General features: G+C 41.1%; 1 protein-coding gene across 1 annotated transcript; it reads right to left on the bottom strand.

Annotated features, from left to right (window-relative positions):
* Positions 1-925: 925 nt before the first annotated feature.
* Positions 926-18,974, bottom strand: fez1 (fasciculation and elongation protein zeta 1 (zygin I)). Its single transcript, XM_024412990.2, has 9 exons — positions 18,637-18,974; positions 13,573-13,672; positions 12,288-12,374; positions 9,047-9,215; positions 4,278-4,603; positions 3,352-3,432; positions 3,157-3,232; positions 2,831-2,896; positions 926-1,928 (listed from the first exon to the last, which is right to left on the bottom strand). The coding sequence occupies exons 1-9, from the start codon at positions 18,972-18,974 to the stop codon at positions 1,912-1,914; spliced, it is 1,260 nt and encodes a 419-aa protein (XP_024268758.1). The 3' UTR covers positions 926-1,911.
* Between the last annotated feature and the right edge of the window lie 3,120 nt (positions 18,975-22,094).

The raw sequence follows: 22,094 nt of genomic DNA, 5'->3' as shown, positions 1-22,094 counted from the left end.
TCAAGTCAGAAAGGCAGTGGAGTATTCGTGGATGCCAAGAGAAGCCAGGCTTCCCCCAAATCTAAGTCATTTTTGGTTGAGATGGAGATGTGAATCCAACACATAAATTATACATTTGTAGACAAACTGAAATTAAAGCCATAGGCTAAGTCAGTGGCACAGATTGAACTATCCAAACAGAAGATACAGTATATCTCCTTCAAATGTTGATATTTGGTTGCGTTGACATCCAAACACCATTCAATGTCACTAAATATCATTACATTTGAAATCAACGAGCTTGAAACCCTAGGCCTATTGTATTGTCTATTTTTAGTTGAATTCTGGGTTGAATTTAAACAAATGTTGATGACTGCAAATGCAATATAGGCCTAAAAGCATAATTGATAAATGTCACATTTCATTTGCCCTTTGGAATGAATTAGCAACAGTGAATCTATTTAGTTTTTAGGTAGATGTCTTTCAGCAATCCTTCTCACAATAGCAAATTGGTAATAGTCAGTGACAAATATCATAGCCAAACAGCGCTGGACTTGGTCAAAACCCTAGATGGTAGACCAAAGAGGAGCTGTAGATTGTTCAATTCTCCAGTAGGAAGTGCTGCCCACACTTTCTGATAGTGGCTATAACGTTGAAGATCTGATGTTGTTTTAAAGGTACAAGTTCAACATGTTTTTTACAAGGTTTCTCGGTGTTGAAGTTGAGTTACCATGACGACCTAGTCCTGTGGTTGAGATTTCACCCTTAAAATAACCACTTATGTTGATTACTTTTTTCAAATCCAATGTCTTTTCCACGTAGATTCCATGTCACAATATGTTGACGAATTATGTTAAAACAACATTCGAGGTTGTTCCAAGTGGGTTGTTGCCTTGATTCAGTCAGCAGAGAGAGAAGGGACAAAAAAAACACGTCTAGCACACAGTTTTAGGGTAGCATGTTTATTTGAACTTGCGATTAGCAATGTAGTATTCTCCTACGTGGCTCACAGGAATTCATAAATAAGTAAGCCTATACCGTATTCAAATGAGCCCATGTCATCAGTGACAATGAAAACTCAATGATAAAACTCCATGTGACAGAATGGGTTGACACATACTCTGATTATTCATTAAATAAAAGTATAAAATAAACAAAACAACAGTACATGATGGCCTATATGAAATATTAGATCACAGTAAAAATAAATTATCAAAAGTCTGAAGAGCACTGAATATTCAAACATTATTGGTTGAAATAAAAACATTTAAATATACTGCACCCGTAATATTAAGCTACAGTACTAGCATGGCAGAAAAGGTCAATGGCTTTTTTATTCAAATTTTTTAAGTTTACAGGTTATTGTCCTCGAATAATGAGAGAAATGTTCAGTCCAGATTTCCTACATTTAAGTTGAACCCATCAATCCTCAATAATCTGTACAAGGTGACATATGCGCAGACAGACAAAATGACATAAGAACCAAACCCCTTTTAGGCCTGAGGTACAGTGAAGTAAAACATAGTCATGTTAATATCTGATATCAAATCATCTCTGTAAAAAATAGAAAATAAAACTAAAAATGAATCCCTGTATAACTGTGTGGTCAGTATTAGCTTATCATGCTCTGAATAGAGATCAGTTAGTCAGTTCTTCAACAGGGGTACAGTGGCCCCATACACTAGTATTCAGGCGGCTGCCATTTTGGCTCTGGACGGATCTTAGTGTGCAGGAAGGACAAGGTGAGCTCAGCAAAAGGCAGTAGTTTTATTACATGAGTAAGGTACAATGATTTAGATGGTAATGATCCATGGCTGATTATGAAACAGGGGGGAGCTCATGCAGCTTGGACTGGAGGAGGGGTGGATGGTTACCAGATTGGAGAGCCCTCTCAGAAGTCTCCGTCAGAGAGCAGCCCATGGCTTGAATTCTTTAAGTGGGACACAGCACTGGAGAGGAAAAATAGATTGATAATTGGGAATACTTCAAGCATCGTTATAATAATTACCATCATAATGTCTTCACCTAGTCTTCGTCAGCTGTGCTAATCAAATTAGTTGAAAAACATTAAAATGAGCCTTTTTTTTCTTACAGGCACATTTCAAATTAAATAAGTTCAGACAGGAAATTCACATTAATTGAACCATTTATTAGAAAATAGAAGACAACTCATTACCATTATAATAAACTACAGGCAGTGAGAGAGATATTCCAATCCCCCTGATGGTAACAAACCAAACGGTTGGAGGCTGGGGTGGTGGTAGGCTAGCAGAAAACAGACAACACATAGCAGGTGGCAGCAATAGTTGCAGCAGCAACATTAAGCAGCAAAAACATGCCAAGCATACAGCTTAGCTTGGTCCTTTGGTATAGCATGGCGCATGAAATGCCAGGGTAGTGGGTTTGATTCCTGGGACCACTCATATGTAAAATGTATGCATGCTTGACTAAGTCGCTTTGGATAAACGTGGCTGCTAAATGGCATATGGTCCATTTAAATAGCCATATTATTATAGTAGAGCCGCAATGCAGCAGCAGATGATGTGTGTGCAGATCTGGTCCATTTAAATAGCCATATTAGGGTAGGAAGTGTTGTTTAAATCCGATTGGTGCAATCTCAGCTGATTCTATTAAACATTCAATATGCAAACACTCGAGTTTCCCATCGGAACAGGGTTCACTTAACTATTATACCAGTGGGATAGCCCCTTTATGTATCAGGCTAGTAAGTAGATCCTGTACTTTCCACTTTTGTTATCTTTACTTGGATAATATAATTGTATTCGATGAGTTATTGGAGTAATACCTATGTAATGTTAAGTGTTTCTAAACCTAATCAAGCATTAGTTACCTTTTAATATGTAGTCAGTTAGCAGTGTAGGCACCTTCTCACTCTCCTCCTTCATGGCGTAAAGAACTGTGGGGGATAAAATCAAAAACATTGGCACATTTCTGAGCTATGCTACTTGTATAGCTGCTATGTGGGACAGAGACTAATCAAATTGAAAAGGAGGTTCTAACTGAGCAAAACGCATTTTGAGGGTCAATTTGTATGTCTGTCCAATGAAAATTGAAACTGAGTTGAACATTTGGGGATGTGGTCGTATGATCAGCGAACCCAAACGAGGAAAACGACCCATTAGCTTAGCATTCAACTGCATTATCCCGCCTACTTACTATTGGTGATCATCTGAAGGTCGTCCACAGTTGGAGGAGTTGCTTTCTTCTCATATGGAATTACCGTGTTTAGATACTGAACAACAAAGACAAAGAGAGACCGTTAGGGAAGTGACGTAGCAGTGTTGAATCATTGTAGATTTAACACACTGATATACTTGGTGGCTAGGAGCTGTAAAAGCTTAAGTGTCTCACCTGTTTGTCTGTCCCTGTGCTGCCAAACGTCTGTCTGATGCCAGTCTGCAGGATGTTGGACAGGCCCTCCATACTAAAACGCTGGAACACAGACAATCACCAGCTGTGAGTGACAACGACCCTCTGTCACCACAACACAGTAACACTTTCTATGAGACAGCTGTCTTGTGATGCAATCTAAATGCAGTTATCAGTTATCTATGCATTTATAAAGCTTATGAGGCGCTTTTATGAATACAGTATGCATAATAGTGTGTTTTATAATGCATGTAACCTAAAAGCATTCATAAAGGCTGTTAATTTAAAAGGAGCCGTCATGAATGCTTGTAACATTAAAATCAGACATTACCACGTCAATTGTATATAGACTGGTTGTACATCATGATCAGGGCTACAGTAATTGACTCCATTCCTACATTGTCATTACTAAACAGATAAAACTACCATGGTATTGGACAGGTAAACACAAGCGTGTCCTTTGCTATGAGTAAAGAGGGGCTGTTAAGTGTTGTTAATTTGTTCCTGGATATGGACAGGCTGGTCTATGCTTTTACTGTTTAAGAACCTATGGTCAAGTCCTCTGAGTACTGTGTTGGTTTCTCTTCCCGTAAGTGCAGTTTATAATAACAAAACAAAATAAATATGTGCAGTTAGGGCCTAATGGCCTCTATGTCCATTATCCATGACGGTGTGGGAGGCAGAGAGAGAGAAAGAGAGAGAAAGAGCGCTGTCTGGCTTGGAAATGCATCCGTATGGACATTAACACACAGACACTCATGCTTGTGTGTGTGGTGTGTGTGTGTGTGTGCGTGCGTGACAGACAGACACACACACACACCACCATCACCCTATACACTAATACCATTGCCCATACAAACATACCCCAGCCCTGCCCCGCTCATTTATATCCCTCCCTCAGTGCTTACCTTCATAGGCATAGAGGCGGGCTTGGAGTCCGTGTGGGCAGTGGTTGTAGTAGTAGTACCACCAACCATGGTCGTGGTTACCGCGTTACCCTGCAGACTGAGGCCCTTATCGCTCCGGCGCCGGCGCTTGCCCGTGTCCCGCTGCTCCTTCTGGCGGTTCTGCACATCCATGAGGGCCGTGATGAACGTGTTCTTCACCTCCTTCTCAAACTCCAGCTCGTCACGGCGTGCCAGCTGGGTGACCAGCTCCTCTGAGTACTCCATGATGGCCGACTCCACCCGGCACAGCAGCTCCACCAGGGCTGAGCTGGGCATCAGACTTAGGCCTGGAGAGAGAGAGAGGCATGGTCTGGTATGGAGCTACTATACCTTAGCCTGGAGCCCAGATCTGTTTGTCCTGTATAGCCAACTCCTACAGTCATTGTCACTAACAGATCTGGGACCAGGCTAACTGTACATGGAGGTGAACCGAGATTCAATATGCATAATATTATATACTGTACAAGGGATATCGAATTGCTTCTCTCGAGGGCCAAAGCATTGCTGGTTATCATGATTATCAGGGATTGACTCAGACCTGGCGCATCAGGACGAAGTAAACTCTCTGGCCAAACAATGACAAACTTCTAGGTAAAAAATAAAACCTGGTCCCGTATTCATAAAGCGTCTCAGAGTAGGAGTGCTGATTTAAGATCAGATATCACAGTTTTTTTTTTTTTTATCGCTTTGGTGCTATTTTCACAAGTACTGTATGTGGTGAATTTTCTAAACTCTTAGTACAAATCTCCGAACTGGTAACACTTGTAAGTCTTATATTCAAAACCTTTTATTGTGCCATCATTTGGTTTGGAGACATCTTTCACCACACAACCATTGATCCAAAAATATATGTTTACTGTGAAATAGCAAGCGAAAATGGATTTAATCACCAAAACATGAGAGTATTTTCTGCATGAACAGTAGTTATAAAAAAAAAGAAGTTAATCCAAGAGAAAAAAAATGCAAGATACAGGTTTCAAAACGTTGAATGTTGTATGCTACAGTACTGTAAATTACAGTACATAACACTGTTTTCACATTCGGCAATACACCTGCACTACCCATCAACATTTACTGAAACTCACATTTCCATCATTTTTATCCCATGTGTGATTAAAGTTGGAATTATTGAAGAAATGTTCCACAATCATCGATGCAAAAAGTACATGTATTGTTCCGATATAATTACACTGTAGGTGTACTGTAATCAAATGAAATGAATGAAAGAAACAATGTTTAGCAGTAACTAGTTTGCACCAAGCCTGTCTTGAACATTTGGTAGGTTCTCATCGACATCACAGCAAATGTCTTCATTGTTCATGCACCTGGGGAAAAAATGTTTGTCATGACAAATCCAAGGCTGACATAGGTCTGTCATTGCATACCTCATCTATAGCCTGAAGGAGGATGGCACACTCATGGTGATGCAATCATAAACCTTTGACTTGTATTTTCATAATGTATTGTACTTATGTATTGTAGTGGTCCTTTGTGGCTCAGTTAGTAAGAGCATGGCACTAGCAACACCAGAGTTGTGGGTTCTATTCCCACGTATATTAAATGGCATATATTACGATATTACAGTACTGTATTGGCCAATGCAATGTTTGTAAAGCAGTGTCAAAATCCCCCATAAAAAAGACCCCAGCAGCTTCATCTTTTTAGCTATTTAGGGGATGCATTTGTTACATATAGTACATCTCTAAAACTTACTGTAAAGTAAAATCAAAATTATAGTACATTACAGTATATCAAGCTTTATATTTTTATACTTTACAAACATACATGTTCATTATGTAGTTCTCTGTAGTAGATCTGTAGTAGATCAAAGTTTAAAACCTATAGGTTTACTAAACGGTTAAATAGTTATCAATTAAGTAAGAGTAAAATATATTTTAACAAATGAGAGGACAATTATATCAAAAGTAATGTGAGTACTGTATTGTGAAAAGCAATAACTTCATATGAACATGAGCAATGTGAAACATGTATTTCTAGATGAAACAATGATTTAAGTTTGGTGAAAAAGTGACTTTATGATTGTGTATGTTGTACTTAGTCAATTAAACATATGCTTAGAGTTTTGAAACAACTGCCTTTTTGATTATCGGTTTAGAGTTTTCCTAAGCGTTGTGAAAATATACCATAGTGCATTTGGAAAGTATTCAGACCCCTTCACTTTTTCCACATTTTGTTACGTTACAGCCTTATTCTAAAATAGATTAAATATAAAAAAGGTCAATCTACACACAATACCCCATAATGACCATAGATATTTTTTCACATTTATTAAAAATAAAAAGCATAAATACCTTATTTACAAAAGTATTCAGACCCTTTGCTATGAGACTCGAGAAATTAAGCTCAGGTGCATCCTGTTTCCATACGATCATCCCAGAGATGTTTCTACAACTTAGAGTCCACCTGTGGTAAATTCAAATGATTGGACATGATTGGAAAGGTGCACACCTATCTATATAATTTCAGAACAAAAACCAAGCTATGAGGTTGAAGGAATTGTCCGTAGACCTCCGAGGCAGAATTGTGTCAAGGCACAGATCTTGGAAAGGGTACCAAAACATGTCTGCAGCATTGAATGTCCCCAAGAACACAGTGGCCTTCATCATTCTTAAATGGAACAAGTTTGGACCCACCAAGACTCTTCCTAGAGCTGGCCTCCTGGCCAAACTGAGCAATCTGGGGAGAAGGGCCTTGGTCAGGGAGGTGACCAAGAACCCGATGATCACTCTGACAGATCTCCAGAGCTCCTCTGTGGAGATGGGAGAACCTTCCAGAAAGCCAACCATCTCTGCAGCACTCCACCAATCAGGCCTTTATGGTAGTGGCCAGACGGAAGCCACTCCTCAGTAACAGGCACATGACAGGCCGCTTGGAGTTTGCCAAAAGGCACCTGAAGGACTCTCAGACCATGAGAAACAAGATTTTCCGGTCTGATGAAACCAAGATTGAACTCTTTGGCCTGAATGCCAAGCGTCACATCTGGAGGAAACCAGACACTGCTCATCACCTGGCCAATACCATCCCTACGGTGAAGCATAGTGTCGGCAGCATCATGCTGTTGGGATGTTTATCTGTGGCAGCGACTGGGAGACTAGTCAGGATCGAGGGAAAGATGAACAAAGCAAAGTGCAGAGAGATCCTTGATGAAAACCTGCTCCAGAGCGCTCAGGACCTCAGACTGGGGCGAACAGGACAATGACCCTAAGCACACAGCCAAGACAACGTAGGAGTGGATTTGGGACAAGTCTCTGAATGTCCTTGAGTGATCCAGTCACAGTCCGGACTTGAACCCGATCGAACATCTCTGGAGAGACCTGAAAATAGGTGTGCAGCAACGATCCCCATCCAACCTGACAGAGCTTAAGTGGACCTGCAGAGAAGAATGGGAGAAACTCCCCAAATACAGGTGTGCCAAGCCTGTAGCGCCATACCCAAGAAGACTAAAGGCTGTAATTGCTGCCAAAGGTGCTTCAACAAAGTACTGAGTATAGGGTCTGAATATGTATGTAAATGTAATATTTTTTTAATATATTTTTTTATAAAAACCTGTTTTTGCTTTGTCATTATGGGGTATTGTGTGTAGATTTTTAAAAATCCATTTTAGAATAATGCTGTCAAGTAGCACAATGTAGAAAAAGTGAAGGGGTCTGAATACTTTCTGAATGCACAGTACTTTGATTAATTATTATTATTATTTTTTTTTAAAGCAATATGGATCCTAGATCATCACTCTTTGAGATACTTTATGAATATGGGCCAAGTACCACTTCAGGCCTCAAGGGGCAGGAATTAAATAGTCCTGCTGTTTTCAGTACATACAATATAGGGATAGATGACATAAGTGGGATGATATCACTTGTACATCATCCATTTAAATGTTTCATTACCTTGATATTACATTCTGAGTAGAGTAACTAGCCTTTGACTGTTTCTGTGACTGTGGATGCTGTCTAATATGACTTATATTTCTGGAAGTAAACCGACTTTGCGAAAAACATATTTAAGACGACACACCCAATTCCAAATAAAAATAAATACTCAAACACATGCAGTGCATCTACACACAGACATATGGATTCACAGACATATACCCAAATGTGCTTCCATAAACACACACACACACTAAGCAGGAAATATGTCTCTCATGCAGGGGAGCCACATGGTCACACAATATGTCTTTCCACAGGGAACCATATTGAGTGCGTGCCTTGGCCCTCTGAAACGAGAGACTCATATGAAAAAATGCCTGCTGCAGCTTTATCCAGTTATTTATCCTTTTTGCACTACATTCACCATAGAGGCTGAAGACGAAGGCTGAAGATGTTTACTCAGGTAAACTGACAACACTATGACCCCTCACACAATCAAAGTCCTACAAGCACTGCAATAGCCTGCTGAGCTAAATCCTAGGCATGAACTCAAACAAGTGTACATATGTCTCTTACAATGTTATTTATTTCACAATCAATGCTCATAGTGCCAGCTCTGCTGTATGAGCACATACTTAACCACTATGAGATCAAAGGTCACTTTATTTTTACACAGTATTGTATGGACAGGAAATTGAATTTGGGAAAATGTGTCTCCAATGACAATGTTAATTGGATGTTGAATTGCTTAAATTGGCACTCTCTTCTGTTTATTCAACTCCTTGGTTTATGTGACTTGGTGTTTAACCCTTCAGGCAACATTAGTTTTTGTACACTTACCTTCATAGGAGGGCATGTTGTTATTGGAGGCCTGGGACAGCTGTCTAATCTCATCCAGAAGGGATGGGCTGGTCTTGGATGAGGAGTGTCCACTCTCTTCCTCGTCCTCCTCCTCGGTCTCACCAGGGTCCGGAGAGTTCTCCATCATCTCAACTATCTCCTCAATGACCTTGGAGAGAGAGTGATCGAGGAAGGGATTGAGGGAAGGTAGATGAATACATACACTTTCACAAATAGCACTTAAAGAATCTATGCATCACCAATAGGTAAACATTCCATGGTCGTCAGGCATTCATTATTCATGTGCAGTAGTCCAAGAGGTAATGCAGAATGGAGCTACTTGACATATACTACATGACCAAAAGTATGTGGACACCTGCTAGTCAAACATCTCATTCCAAAATCATTCGCATGAATATGGATTTGGTCCCCCTTTTGCTGCTATAACAGCCTCCACTCTTCTGGGAAGGCTTTCCACTAGATGTTGGAACATTGCTACAGTTGCTTGCTTCCATTCAGACACAAGAGCATTAGTGAGGTCGGGCACTGATGTTGGGCGATTACACCTGGATCGCAGTCGGTGTTCCAATTTATCCCAAAGGTGTTTGATAGGGATGAGGTCAGGGCTCTGCACAGGCCAGTCAAGTTCTTCCATATCGATCTACAAACCATTTCTGTATCAACCTCGCATTGTGCACAGGGGCATTGTCATGCTGAAACAGGAAAGGGCCTTCCCCAAACTGTTGACACAAAATTGGAAGCACAGAATCGTCTACAATGTCATTGAAGGCTGTAGCATTAAGACTTCCCTTCACTGGAACTAAGGGGCCCTGCCCGAACCATGAAAAACAGCCACAGACCATTATTCCGTCTCCACCAAACTTTGCAGTTTGCACTATGCTTTGGGGCAGGTAGCGTTCTTCTGGTATCTGCCAAACCCAGATTCGTCCGATGGACTGCCAGATGTTGAAGCATGACTCATCAATCAAGAGAACGTGTTTCCACTGCACCAGAGTCCAATGGCAGTGAGATTTACACCACTCCAGCCAACTCTTGGCATTGCTCATGTTAATTTTAGGTTTGTGTGCGGCTGCTCGGCCATGGAAACCCATTTCTTGAAGCTCCCGGCAAACAGTTATTGTGCTGACGTTGCTTCCAGAGGTAGTTTGGAACTCAGTAATGAGTGTTGCAATCGAGGACAGACGTTATTTACGTGCTACACGCTTCAGCACTCCCGTGGTCCTGTTCAGTGGTCCCGTTCTGTGAGCTTGTGTGGCCTACCACTTCGCGGCTGAACCACTGTTGCTCCTAGATGTTTCCACTTCACAATAACAGCACTTACAGTTGACCAGGGCAGTTCTAGCAGAGCAGAAATTTGACTTGTTGGAAAGGTGGCATCCTATGACGGTGCCACATTGAAAGTCACTCAGCTCTTCAGTAAAGCCATTCTACTGCCAATGTTTGTCTATGGAGATTGCATGGCTGTGTGCTCGATTTGTCAGCAACAGGTGTGGCTGAACTAGCCAAATCCACTAATTTGAAGGGGTGTCCATGTACTTTTGAATATATAGAGTACAGTCTTGCAATACTTTTCGCCTTGGCTTTTTTAACCACTTATTTTATTGGGCTTTAATGTATTCTACTTTCATTTTTTTTACTGTCTAAATAAGCTAGAAATATACATACAGTCCCTTCAGAAAGTATTCATATCCCTTGACTTATTCCACATTTTGTTGTGTTACAGCCTGAATTCAAAATTTATTAAATATGTTCTCTCACCCATCTACACACAATACACCATAATGAAAACATGTTTTTAGAAATGTAAGAAAATGTATTGAAAAGTAAATATGGAAATATATAATTTACATAAGTATTCACACACCTGAATCAATACATATTAGAATTACCTTTAGCAGTGATTACATCTGTGAGTCTTTCTGGGGAAGTCTCTAAGAGATTTGCACACCTGGATTGTACCATAGTTGCACATTTATTATTTAAATAATTATTTAAGCTCTGTCAAGTTGATTGTTGATCATTGCTAGACAGCCATTTTCAAATCTTGCCATAGATTTTCAAGCCAATTTATGTCAAAACTGTAACTAGGCCACTCAGGAACAGTCAATGTTGACTTGGTAAGCATATCCAGTGTAGATTTGGCATTGTGTTTTAGGTTATTGTCCTGCTGAAAGGTGAATTTTCTGCCAGTGTCTGTTGGAAAGCAGACTGAACCAGGTTTTCCTCTAGGATTTTGCCTATGCTTAGCTCTATTCTGTTTCTTTTTAGCCCCCCTCAAAAATGAAGATGACAAGCATAGCCCTAACATGAAGCAGCCACCACCATGCTTGAAAATATGAAGAGTGGTACTCAGGACATAAATGTATTTCTTTGCAATATTTTTTGCAGTTTTACTTTAGTGCCTTGTTGCAAACAGGATGCATGTTTTGGAATATTTGTATTCTGTACAGGCTTCCTTCTTTTAGGTTAGTATTGTGGAGTAACTACAATGTTGTTGAACCATCCTCAGTTTTCTCCTATCACAGCCATTAAACTCTCTAACTGTTTTAAAGTCACCATTGGCCTCATGGTGAAATCCCTGAGTGGTTTCCTTCCTCTCTGGCAACTGAGTTAGGAAGGCCGGCTGTATCTTTGCAGTGACTGGGTGTTTTGATTCACCATCCAAAGTGTAATTAATAACTTCACCATGCTCAAAGGGATATTCAATGTCTGCTTTTAGTTTTCTTTTTACCCATCTACCAATGGGTGCCCTTCTTTGCGAGGCATTGGAAAACCTCCCTGGTCATTGTGGTTAAATCTGTGTTTGAAATTCACTGCTCAGCTGAGAGACCTTACAGATATTTGTATGTGTGGGGTACAGAGATGAGGTTGTCATTCAAAAATCATATTAAACAGTATTATTGCACACAAAGCGAGTCCATGAAACGTATGTGACTTGTTAAGCAGATTTTTACTCCTGAACTTCTTTAGGCTTGCCATAACAAAGGGATTGAATACTTATTGACCCAAGACATTTAAGTGTTTCATTTTTTTATACATGTATAAGAATTTGTTTAAAACATTATTCCACTTGAACATGATGGGATATTGTGTGAAGGCCAGGCTGTAACACAACAAAATGTGGAACAAGTCCAGGGGTGTCAATACTTTCTGAAGGCACTGTAACTGGAAGTACTACCAAGTTGTTTGTATAACAGAAAGTACATGTGTCTTTAGTCACCTGATCAGCAGTGATAAGAGGCTCCTCACTCAGGCAATTGGCATTGTCGTTCTTCTCGTTCATCTCCTCCTCCTCTTTTTCATGAATCTGGAGAATGCGAGAGAGAACAAATGAAACCATGGAAACCCCTTCAGCCACATTAGTGGAATCTTAACTTCTTAGTATTAGAAATAGAAACCATGGAAACAAGGTTTACCCCCAGTGGTGTTAGCGCTAGCATCTTAGCATTCGAAAAATAAGATTACAGAAAAGCCATTCACCCATGTTGAATTTAGCTTTAGCATATTAGCATTGGCGTTTGGGGAGCTAATGAACATTCCCCAAATTTGAACCCATCATTCCCTTCTCTGCTCTTCATCTGAAAATAACATTTCTGCCCCTCGAGTTTGGAAGCCATCTCGAAAGTGTTTGGGTTGTGCTTAGTCGCATTCAAATTGCCATAATTCTATCTATTGACTGTTTGTTTTCTACTTTCCTCTAAAAAATATTGCTTTTGATGCTCATTGTTCTTATGCCGTTGGTCTCAGCCAAGTTTATCCCTGCAAGGATATCAATCAGTAATTATCTAAACCGGGGGCATAGAAGACTAAATGCTGATGGACTGCTTTTTCAATGTCTGTAGAGTCTCTTATAGCTTCTGCTGGAGACTGTGTGTCTGCGTATTGGCCCTGACCCAGCCCTGAGCCTTGGCCCTGACCCAGCCCTGAGCCTTGGCCCTGACCCAGCCCTGAGCCTTGGCCCTGACTCTTTGAGTGCCTGCAGTTGCATGTGAGAGCAGATTAGGGGAGGAGAGGGCGTAGGAGGAGGAGGGTGGTTGACTGATACTGAGTAGCAGGCAGTCAAGGCAGCTCAGCCTTGATTTTTGGTGTCAGGTCAGGTGACGTCAGCGCCACAACCTCAAGGCATGAATGACATCCAGTCAGCCAGCCAGCCAGCCAGCCAGCACACTCTAGCTAGCATTTTTTCTAAGATGTTGCTCAGTTACAGCACGTCCTTGCATATTGCCTCCCTACAGAACACACTAGTCAGTCACACATGAAAGAGGTGAGGTTTTGAGCAGAAAAGCCCATTCCTTGCTCTAGAATCCAATTGATAATACAAATCTGAAATCCAATTGTTCTGAAATCCATTCAAATAAGACTAAAAGTCTTAAAGAAAAATGCAATTTCAAGATAGTCTTTCAAACTCATCTCAAAATGTTTCAGGTCTTTCCAGGTGAGAAGGGAGAGAAAGACGATTCTTCCAATGACTTTAAATTATAATGAAGTATATTAGAAAATGTTACCTCCTGGTCGGAGAGGTTGCCGTTGAATCCCTCTGAGTTGGGGTCGTCCCAGCTGGAGACAGAGGAAGGGACGTAGTTATCCGTCAGCGCATCCCACACACTGAAACATGGACAACACAAACACACATTCAGTCACTGCAACACAACAGAAGTACACAGTAAAAATGCAACAAAAAAAAACAAACAGATGCAAACACACAACCACCAACATTGTAACAGGTCATCTCATACACTGCAACACAAGACAAACACACAACCACCAACATTGTAACAGGTCATCTCATACACTGCAACACAACACAAGACAAACACACAACCACCAACATTGTAACAGGTCATCTCATACACTGCAACACAAGACAAACACACAACCACCAACATTGTAACAGGTCATCTCATACACTGCAACACAAGACAAACGATGCTGGAATGATCAGGACATTCACAACAAAGCACAGTACACCATCAGTCCTCAAGGCTGCAACTATTTGGAAATAGGCTTTTTGTTTGGCACAGAAGCCTAATCCCAAATCCAGTGCCGGTTTGTGATTTAAAGAATTGAGGAGGAGGATGGATTACATAAGAGGACCATCCTTCTCTTCCTCTCTAGATGACCCTCCTCTACCCAAATCATATTTGATAGAAATTATCAATTGTATATCTGCAGCCATTTCCTTCTATTAGTGTTCCGTTGACCATTTGCAGACAGTGAATTCAGAGGAGGAGATGTTCACATGACATAATTGTGCTTTGTTCCCAATTCTGTCCTTCAACTTGCCAACATAATAAATAACATCAAAATGCACATCATAATCCTCCGTATTGCACTCCAGGCTGCAATGCACACTGTCAACTAACAATTAAAGAAAAGCCCACAGTTTACACATTTTTTAAAGGTGTCCAATGTGAAGAAGTATAGATAAAAACAGCCCCTTACAGCATTGTGCAGGTCTTCCTCGAACTATAAGCACCTCGGTCCAATCAAGGCTGCAGCCTTGTGAAAATGACCAGAGTAGAACTCTCCCTTTGTTTCCGCTTTCTTTGTTTTCCATCCAGCTTGGCATGGCACCCACACCCTACCCTCCTCTTAGTGGCACTGCCCAGCCATGCGCCAAACAGGAAACAAGCAGCCATTCATCGGGACTCATGACCTCACAGGTCATGCCTGTTGTGTTGTCCACAACACACACACACACACACACACATACACACCTCTCCATCTGCCAAACAGGAACTAACTGGTACAGCATCGTCCCATATACACTGCTCAAAAAATAAAGGGAACACTTAAACAACACCATGTAACTCCAAGTCAATCACACTTCTGTGAAATCAAACTGTCCACTTAGGAAGCAACACTGATTGACAATAAATTTCACATGCTGTTGTGCAAATGGAATAGACAACAGGTGGAAATTATAGGCAATTAGCAAGACACCCCCAATAAAGGAGTGGTTCTGCAGGTGACAACCACAGACCACTTCTCAGTTCCTATGCTTCCTGGCTGATGTTTTGGTCACTTTTGAATGCTGGCGGTGCTTTCACTCTAGTGGTAGCATGAGACGGAGTCTACAACCAACACAAGTGGCTCAGGTAGTGCAGCTCATCCAGGATGGCACATCAATGCGAGCTGTGGCAAGAAGGTTTGCTGTGTCTGTCAGCGTAGTGTCCAGAGCATGGAGGCGCTACCAGGAGACAGGCCAGTACATCAGGAGACGTGGAGGAGGCCGTAGGAGGGCAACAACCCAGCAGCAGGACCGCTACCTCCACCTTTGTGCAAGGAGGAGCACTCCCAGAGCTCTGCAAAATGACCTCCAGCAGGCCACAAATGTGCATGTGTCTGCTCAGTCAGAAACAGACTCCATGAGGGTGGTATGAGGGCCCGCCGTCCACGGGTGGTGGTTGTGCTTACAGCCCAACACCGTGCAGGACGTTTGGCATTTGCCAGAGAACACCAAGATTGGCAAATTCGCCACTGGCGCCCTGTGCTCTTCACAGATGAAAGCAGGTTCACACTGAGCACATGTGACAGACGTGACAGAGTCTGGAGACGCCGTGGAGAACGTTCTGCTGCCTGCAACATCCTCCAGCATGACCGGTTTGGCAGTGGGTCAGTCATGGTGTGGGGTGGCATTTCTTTGGGGAGCCGCACAGCCCTCCATGTGATCGCCAGAGGTAGCCTGACTGCCATTAGGTACCGAGATGAGATCCCCAGACCCCTTGTGAGACCATATGCTGGTGCGGTTGGCCCTGGGTTCCTCCTAATGCAAGACAATGTTAGACCTCATGTGGCTGGAGTGTGTCAGCAGTTCCTGCAAGAGGAAGGCATTGATGCTATGGACTGGTCCGCCCGTTCCACAGACCTGAATCCAATTGAGCACATCTGGGACATCATGTCTTGCTCCATCCACCAACGCCACATTGCACCACAGACTGTCCAGGAGTTGGCGGATGCTTTAGTCCAGGTCTGGGAGGAGATCCCTCAGGAGACCATCCGCCACCTCATCAGGAGCATGCCCAGGCGTTGTAGGGAGGTAATACAGGCACGTGGAGGCCACACACACTACTGAGCCTCATTTTGACTTGTTTTAAGGACATTACATCAAAGTTGGATCAGCCTGTAGTGTGGTTTTCCACTTTAATTTTGAGTGTGACTCTAAATCCAGACCTCCATGGGTTGATAAATTTGATTTGCATTGATAATTTTGGTGTGATTTTGTTGTCAGCACATTCAACTATGTAAAGAAAAAAGTATTTAATAAGAATATTTCATTCATTCAGATCTAGGATGTGGTATTTTAGTGTTCCCTTTATTTTTTTGAGCAGTGTATTTGCAAACCTAGTTAATCTGGAACTTAGATTTAACCAATCATTCCAACAACTATGTCGCATAACATAAAGGATCTATCAAGCTTACAACAGGTGAATGTGTCTATGTTCCTTGCGTCACTACATGGATATAGTGATGGAGGAACCAATTTCAAAACATTCAAATCAGAAACATCATATGATGTGGTGTCTAACGCTGTGGTGTACTGTAGAATAGATAAGCAAAAACGTCATTTAGGCACACCTACATGCTAACAATAGCATCCCCAACATACATCTTTGTAATATTATATCATCATGAATTCTGAATATGAATCAATAGGCATACAACAAAGGTCACATACAACAAAGCTATTCTTAGCAAGAGGGTTTATTTCCACCCAATGTGAGAATGTCTGCGTTTTCTCTTCAAAGGCTGTTGGCAAATGGGAGTTCTGGTTGCCTGCTGGTAGAGGCAGTAGACAGACCAACAAGAGAGTACAAAAATACATGGAATAATTCAAGGCCTATCCCAACTGTGGACTGCTGGGGTGTGTTGTTGTGGTTTTTGCTGGTGGGCGATTTGGTCGGCTGTGAGGTAGGCTGAGTAACAGCTTCAACGTTGGTCATCATAGGATCTGAGAGTTGGGTCATGAGATATGCAGTGGTACTGTTTGAACAATGTTAAATAATGACATACAGTGAGCTCCGAAGGTATTGGTGACACACTTTGGATGTGAAATGACACAAAGACTATAAGGTTGAAGTGCAGACTCTCCACTTCAATTTGAGGGTATTTTCATCCACACTGGATGAACCGTTTAGAAACGACAGCACTGTTTGTACATAGTCTTCCCATTTTAGGCGACCAAAGGTATTGGGACAAATTCACTTATATGTGTATTAAAGTAGTCAAAAGTTAAGTATTTGGTTCCATATTCTTAGCACGCAATGACTACATCACGTTTGTGACTCTAAAAAGTTGTTTGTTTTGGTTGCGTTTCAGATAATTTTGTGTCCCATACAAATTAATGGTAAATAATGTATTGTGTCATTTGGAGTCACTTTAATTGTAAACAACATGTGTTTCTAAACACGTCTACATTAATGTGGATGCTACCATGACTATGGATAGTCCTGAATGAATCGTGAATAACGATGAGTGAGAAGGTTAGACACTCAGATATCATACCCCCACAAAAAATGCTAACCTCCTCTATTACTGTAATGGTGAGAGATTTGTGCGTCTAACTTTCTCACTCATCATTATTCACGATTCATTCAGGACTATCCATAATCATGGTAGCGTTCACATTAATGTAGAAGTGTTTAGAAACATATTTTATTCTTATTTACAATAAAAAATTATTCCAAATAACACAATATATAATTTACCATTAATTTCTAGTGGCACAAAATTCTGAAATCTGAAACACAACCAAAACAAACAGTAAATGCATCCAACAAGTTTTGTAGAGTGACAACCTTGATGTAATAGCTGTGTGCTAGGAATATGGGAACAAATACTAAACTTTTGACTACTTTAATACACATTAGTGAATTTGTACCATTACTTTTGGTCCCGTAAAATGGGGGGACTATGTACAAAATGTGCTGTCATTTCTAAATGGTTCCCCCGATATGGATAAAGTTAAAGTTCCAACTCTGCACTTTAACCACAGTCATTGTATCATTTCAAATCCAAAAGTGTTGTAGTACAGAACCAAAACAACAAAAAATGTGTCACTGTCCCAATACTTTCTGAGCTCATTGTAGTAATGGTATATCAGCCAATGCTCTGTTTAACTGATAGCTGTGATGCCTTGTGGGATTCTATCTGAACTGTAGTGAATGCATAGGTGTAGTGTTCATAGCTGCTCGTTTCACACCAAACCCAGAATTGACATGCTCTGATTGAAGTAAATGGTATACCTTACGAATGGGACTGTATAGCCACAACAGTATGCAATTTGAAGACAGAAGAGGAAGACATCATCAGACATGATGTACTACCTAAACAAGCAAGCTGACCAATGCTTTGCTCAGAAGATTGCTGCAATGGATGTGCCATGTAATCAAAAATAATACAGGGGTGCATTGTACAACCCAAAAGGCAAGCAGCTGAAGCAACAAAAAAAAATCGCTCCCCCGTGATACACCATTTGTATCTTTAACTCGTATCTCAAAAGCACATATTTCTTATGCTGAAGTCAGACTTAAGCTTCAAAAACACAAAAGGTGGTGGCCGACACTCACTCTTCATCCTGCAGCCGTTCCTCGTCCTCCTCGGTGTGGGACTGGTTGCGCACAGGGGCCAGGCCCTCCGTCTTGGTGTTGTAGTTGTGGAAACAGACATTCAGCTTCTCGTCAAACTCATTGACCAGGTCCTCCATGGACTTGAAGCTCATCATCTCTGAGAAGTTCTCCAGTTCGGAGAAGTCCTCGCGAGTGATGGGAGCCAGGGGGGCCATTGGGGCCAGGGGGATGGTGCTGTAGGGGGGTCGGCTGAGGGGCACAGCCCGATCCATGTCCTCTACCCGGCAGGGCCGGAGGTCTTCGAACTCCTCATCCAGGCACACAAGGGGAGCCTCCATGGTGGGTGTCTCCAGTCACAAGTCAACGACAGAGAAAGGAGCCCTAGGAGAGGGAAGGAAGGGAAATTAGAAAACAACATGGACTTTACATGGGGCTGCTTTTTTCAATTCATGTCATTAGATCAGGATATTGTCATCCATCCCTAAGAGGTGCACATTAAACACTGTCAATACCAGTGACCCAGAAAAGACGAAGCATGTCTGGGTCCCAGCCCAGGTGCCAGTATTTCAGGTCTCAGGAAGGCAGTATTGATGCTAATTCGGGTATCCGCTACATCAGCACTCGCACATGTGATTAAAAAAAAGGCTTGGTGATTAGTTGAATCAGGTGCTGTGCTAGAGTAAAAATACTTGACGACATGCTAAATTCACACATAATATATTTTTATGGCATCTCAGGTATCTTGAGTAATTTCAATTGGATATTTATGTGGCAGCAACTCTATAATGGCAAAGTCACTCCCAAAACAGACAAAATGGTAGTTGAGATTCCTGATTAACTGTAGTTAACTAAGCAATACTGGTGGGATTTAATTGATGAGGAAAGGGATTCAGGAACAGACAGTCATTATAAAGACAATACCGTGGCCACCCATTATGTTTTCTAACTCGTCTTAAGAGCGACACTCAACAAAAGAAATAGCTTAGCTAGCCCTACATTTTGATAATGTGCTAATTATAGATGTATCACTGTGGCAAATTCTGTGTCACAACAAAATGGTACTAAGCACCATCAAACTTGGAGAACATTGTTCAAGTCGGACACAAATTTAGCACAAATCCTAAACACTTAAATCAATATGAGGTCATATACTGAAGCCATTGGTGGGAAAAGTATCCAATTGTCATACTTGAGTAAAAGTAAAGATACCATTATAGAAAATGACTCAAGTAAATTGAAAGTCACCCAGTAAAATACTACTTAAGTAAAAGTCTAAAAGTATTTGGTTTAAAATATACTTAAGTACCAAAAGGAAAAGTACAAGTAAAAATGATTTTAAATGCCTTATATTAAGCAAACCAGACGGCACAATTTTCTTGTTATTTAAAATGTACGGATAGCCAGGGGCACACTCCAACATTCAGACATCATTTACAAATGAAGCATTTGTGTTTAGTGAGTCTGCCAAATCAGAGGCAGTAGGGATGATCAGGGATGTCCTCTTGATAAGTGTGTGAATTAGACAATTTTCCTGTCCTGCTAAGCATACATCCTGAGGCTGCATTTATTGTAGCTAAGGGATTTTAACAAAGCTAACCTGAGAACAAGCTTCCTAAATCAGCATATCGAATGCGCGACACGAGCTGGTAGCATTCTGGATCATTGCTACTCTAACTTCTGCGATGCATACAAAGACCTCCCCCGCCCTGCCTTAGACAAATCTGACCATGACTCCATTTTGTTGCTCCCAGCCTATAGACAGAAACTAAACCAGGAAACGACCATGCTAAGGTCTATCCAACGCTGGTCTGACCAATCGGATTCCAAGCTTCAAGATTGCTTTGATCATGTGGACTGGGATACGTTCCGGATAGCCTCAGACAATATTATTGATGTATATGCTGACTCGGTGAGAGAGTTTATTAGCAAGTGCATCGGCGATGTCGCACTGTGACTACGCACTGTGACTATTAAAACCTTTCCGAACCAGAAACCGTGGATTGACGGCAGCATTCGCACAAAACTGAAAGCACGAACCACTGCTTTTAATCATGGCAAGGCCACTGGAAACATATCCGAGTACAAACAGTGCAGCTATTCCCTCCCCAAGGCAATCAAACAAGCAAAGTGTCAGTATAGAGACAGTATAGGGAGAACTTGCACAATTGGTGGCTGACTAAATTCTTTTTTGCCCCACTGTAGATACTGTATTCTATACCATCTACTGCATCTTGCGTATCCTGCACGGCCATCGCTCATCCATATATTTATATGTACATATTCTTTATCATCCCTTTACATTTATGTGTATAAGGTAGTTGTTGTGAATTTGTTAGGTTGCTTGTTAGATATTACTGCATTTTCGGAACTAGAAGCACAAGCATTTCGCTACACTCGCATTAACATCTGCTAACCATGTGTATGTGACCAATACAATTTTATTTGATTCAAAAAATGTTAGAGTCAGGGAAAATGTAAGGAGTAAAAAGTACATAATTTTCATTAGGAATGTGGTGACTAAAAGTAAAAATTGTCAAAAATATAAGTAGTAAAGTACAGATACTCAAAAAAACTACTTAGTTTTTTTGAGTATCTGTACTTTACTACTTATATTTATCTAACAAGCAACCTGTTGCTATAATAAATCAGTCATCCCCAATGGTGAATTACTCTGTATGTAATTCTTGTTCTTAATAACTGTTCTGGAAAGTACAGAGTGATCTGTATGAAATTACCAAGAACTATTGATTCTTGTAGATAATAGATAATGAAGCAAGAACTGTTGGATAAAAGTTGTGTTTGAGTCCAGGTTCTGACGCAGTGCAATTACAAGAGTGAGGGCTAAATGTACGAAAGCTTTTCCTGGATCTTCGCCTGTATCCAGGGAGTGGAGTGGAGAGGAACCAATTTAAAACAAGCTTGTGTAAGCGTCTTCCTCTCCCTCCATCACATTACTCAGCAAAGTGCCGCTTCATCAAAAGCCAGATATTATTCTTCAGCCTCTCCCCTCTCTCCATTGGTCTCTTCTTTCCGTCATACCCACCCTTATTTTCTACAGAGAAGCCTCTGGGTTTGTATTCATATAGCATCCCAGAGTATGAGTGCTGATATAGGATCAGTTTGGCCTTTTATATCATAATGAATTAGATTATATGGACAGAGGGGATCTGATCCTCAACACTCCTCCTCTGAGATGCTTTGTAAAAATGGGCGCTGATCATGTCTAATTGACATGAAATGCACAGTCCAGGAAATGACTACAAGTCCCACAATCCCTTCCAAAAGAGACGACGATGAATCATCCCGTCTCCATTATGTGACTGACAACTGGCATGTGAAAACACACAATGCATGTATGGAAATGTGACATGCACTCTGCCACATTACATGTGTATTATTGGTAAAACATTGTCCATTGTTCCTTCAAATTAATTATTAGGCAAATAAAATGAATAGTC

Source organism: Oncorhynchus tshawytscha, linkage group LG09, assembly GCF_018296145.1.
Source record: "Oncorhynchus tshawytscha isolate Ot180627B linkage group LG09, Otsh_v2.0, whole genome shotgun sequence".
Lineage (NCBI taxonomy): Eukaryota > Metazoa > Chordata > Actinopteri > Salmoniformes > Salmonidae > Oncorhynchus > Oncorhynchus tshawytscha.
Note: the sequence above shows the minus strand (reverse complement) of the source record. Positions and strands in the feature narration are given on the sequence as shown.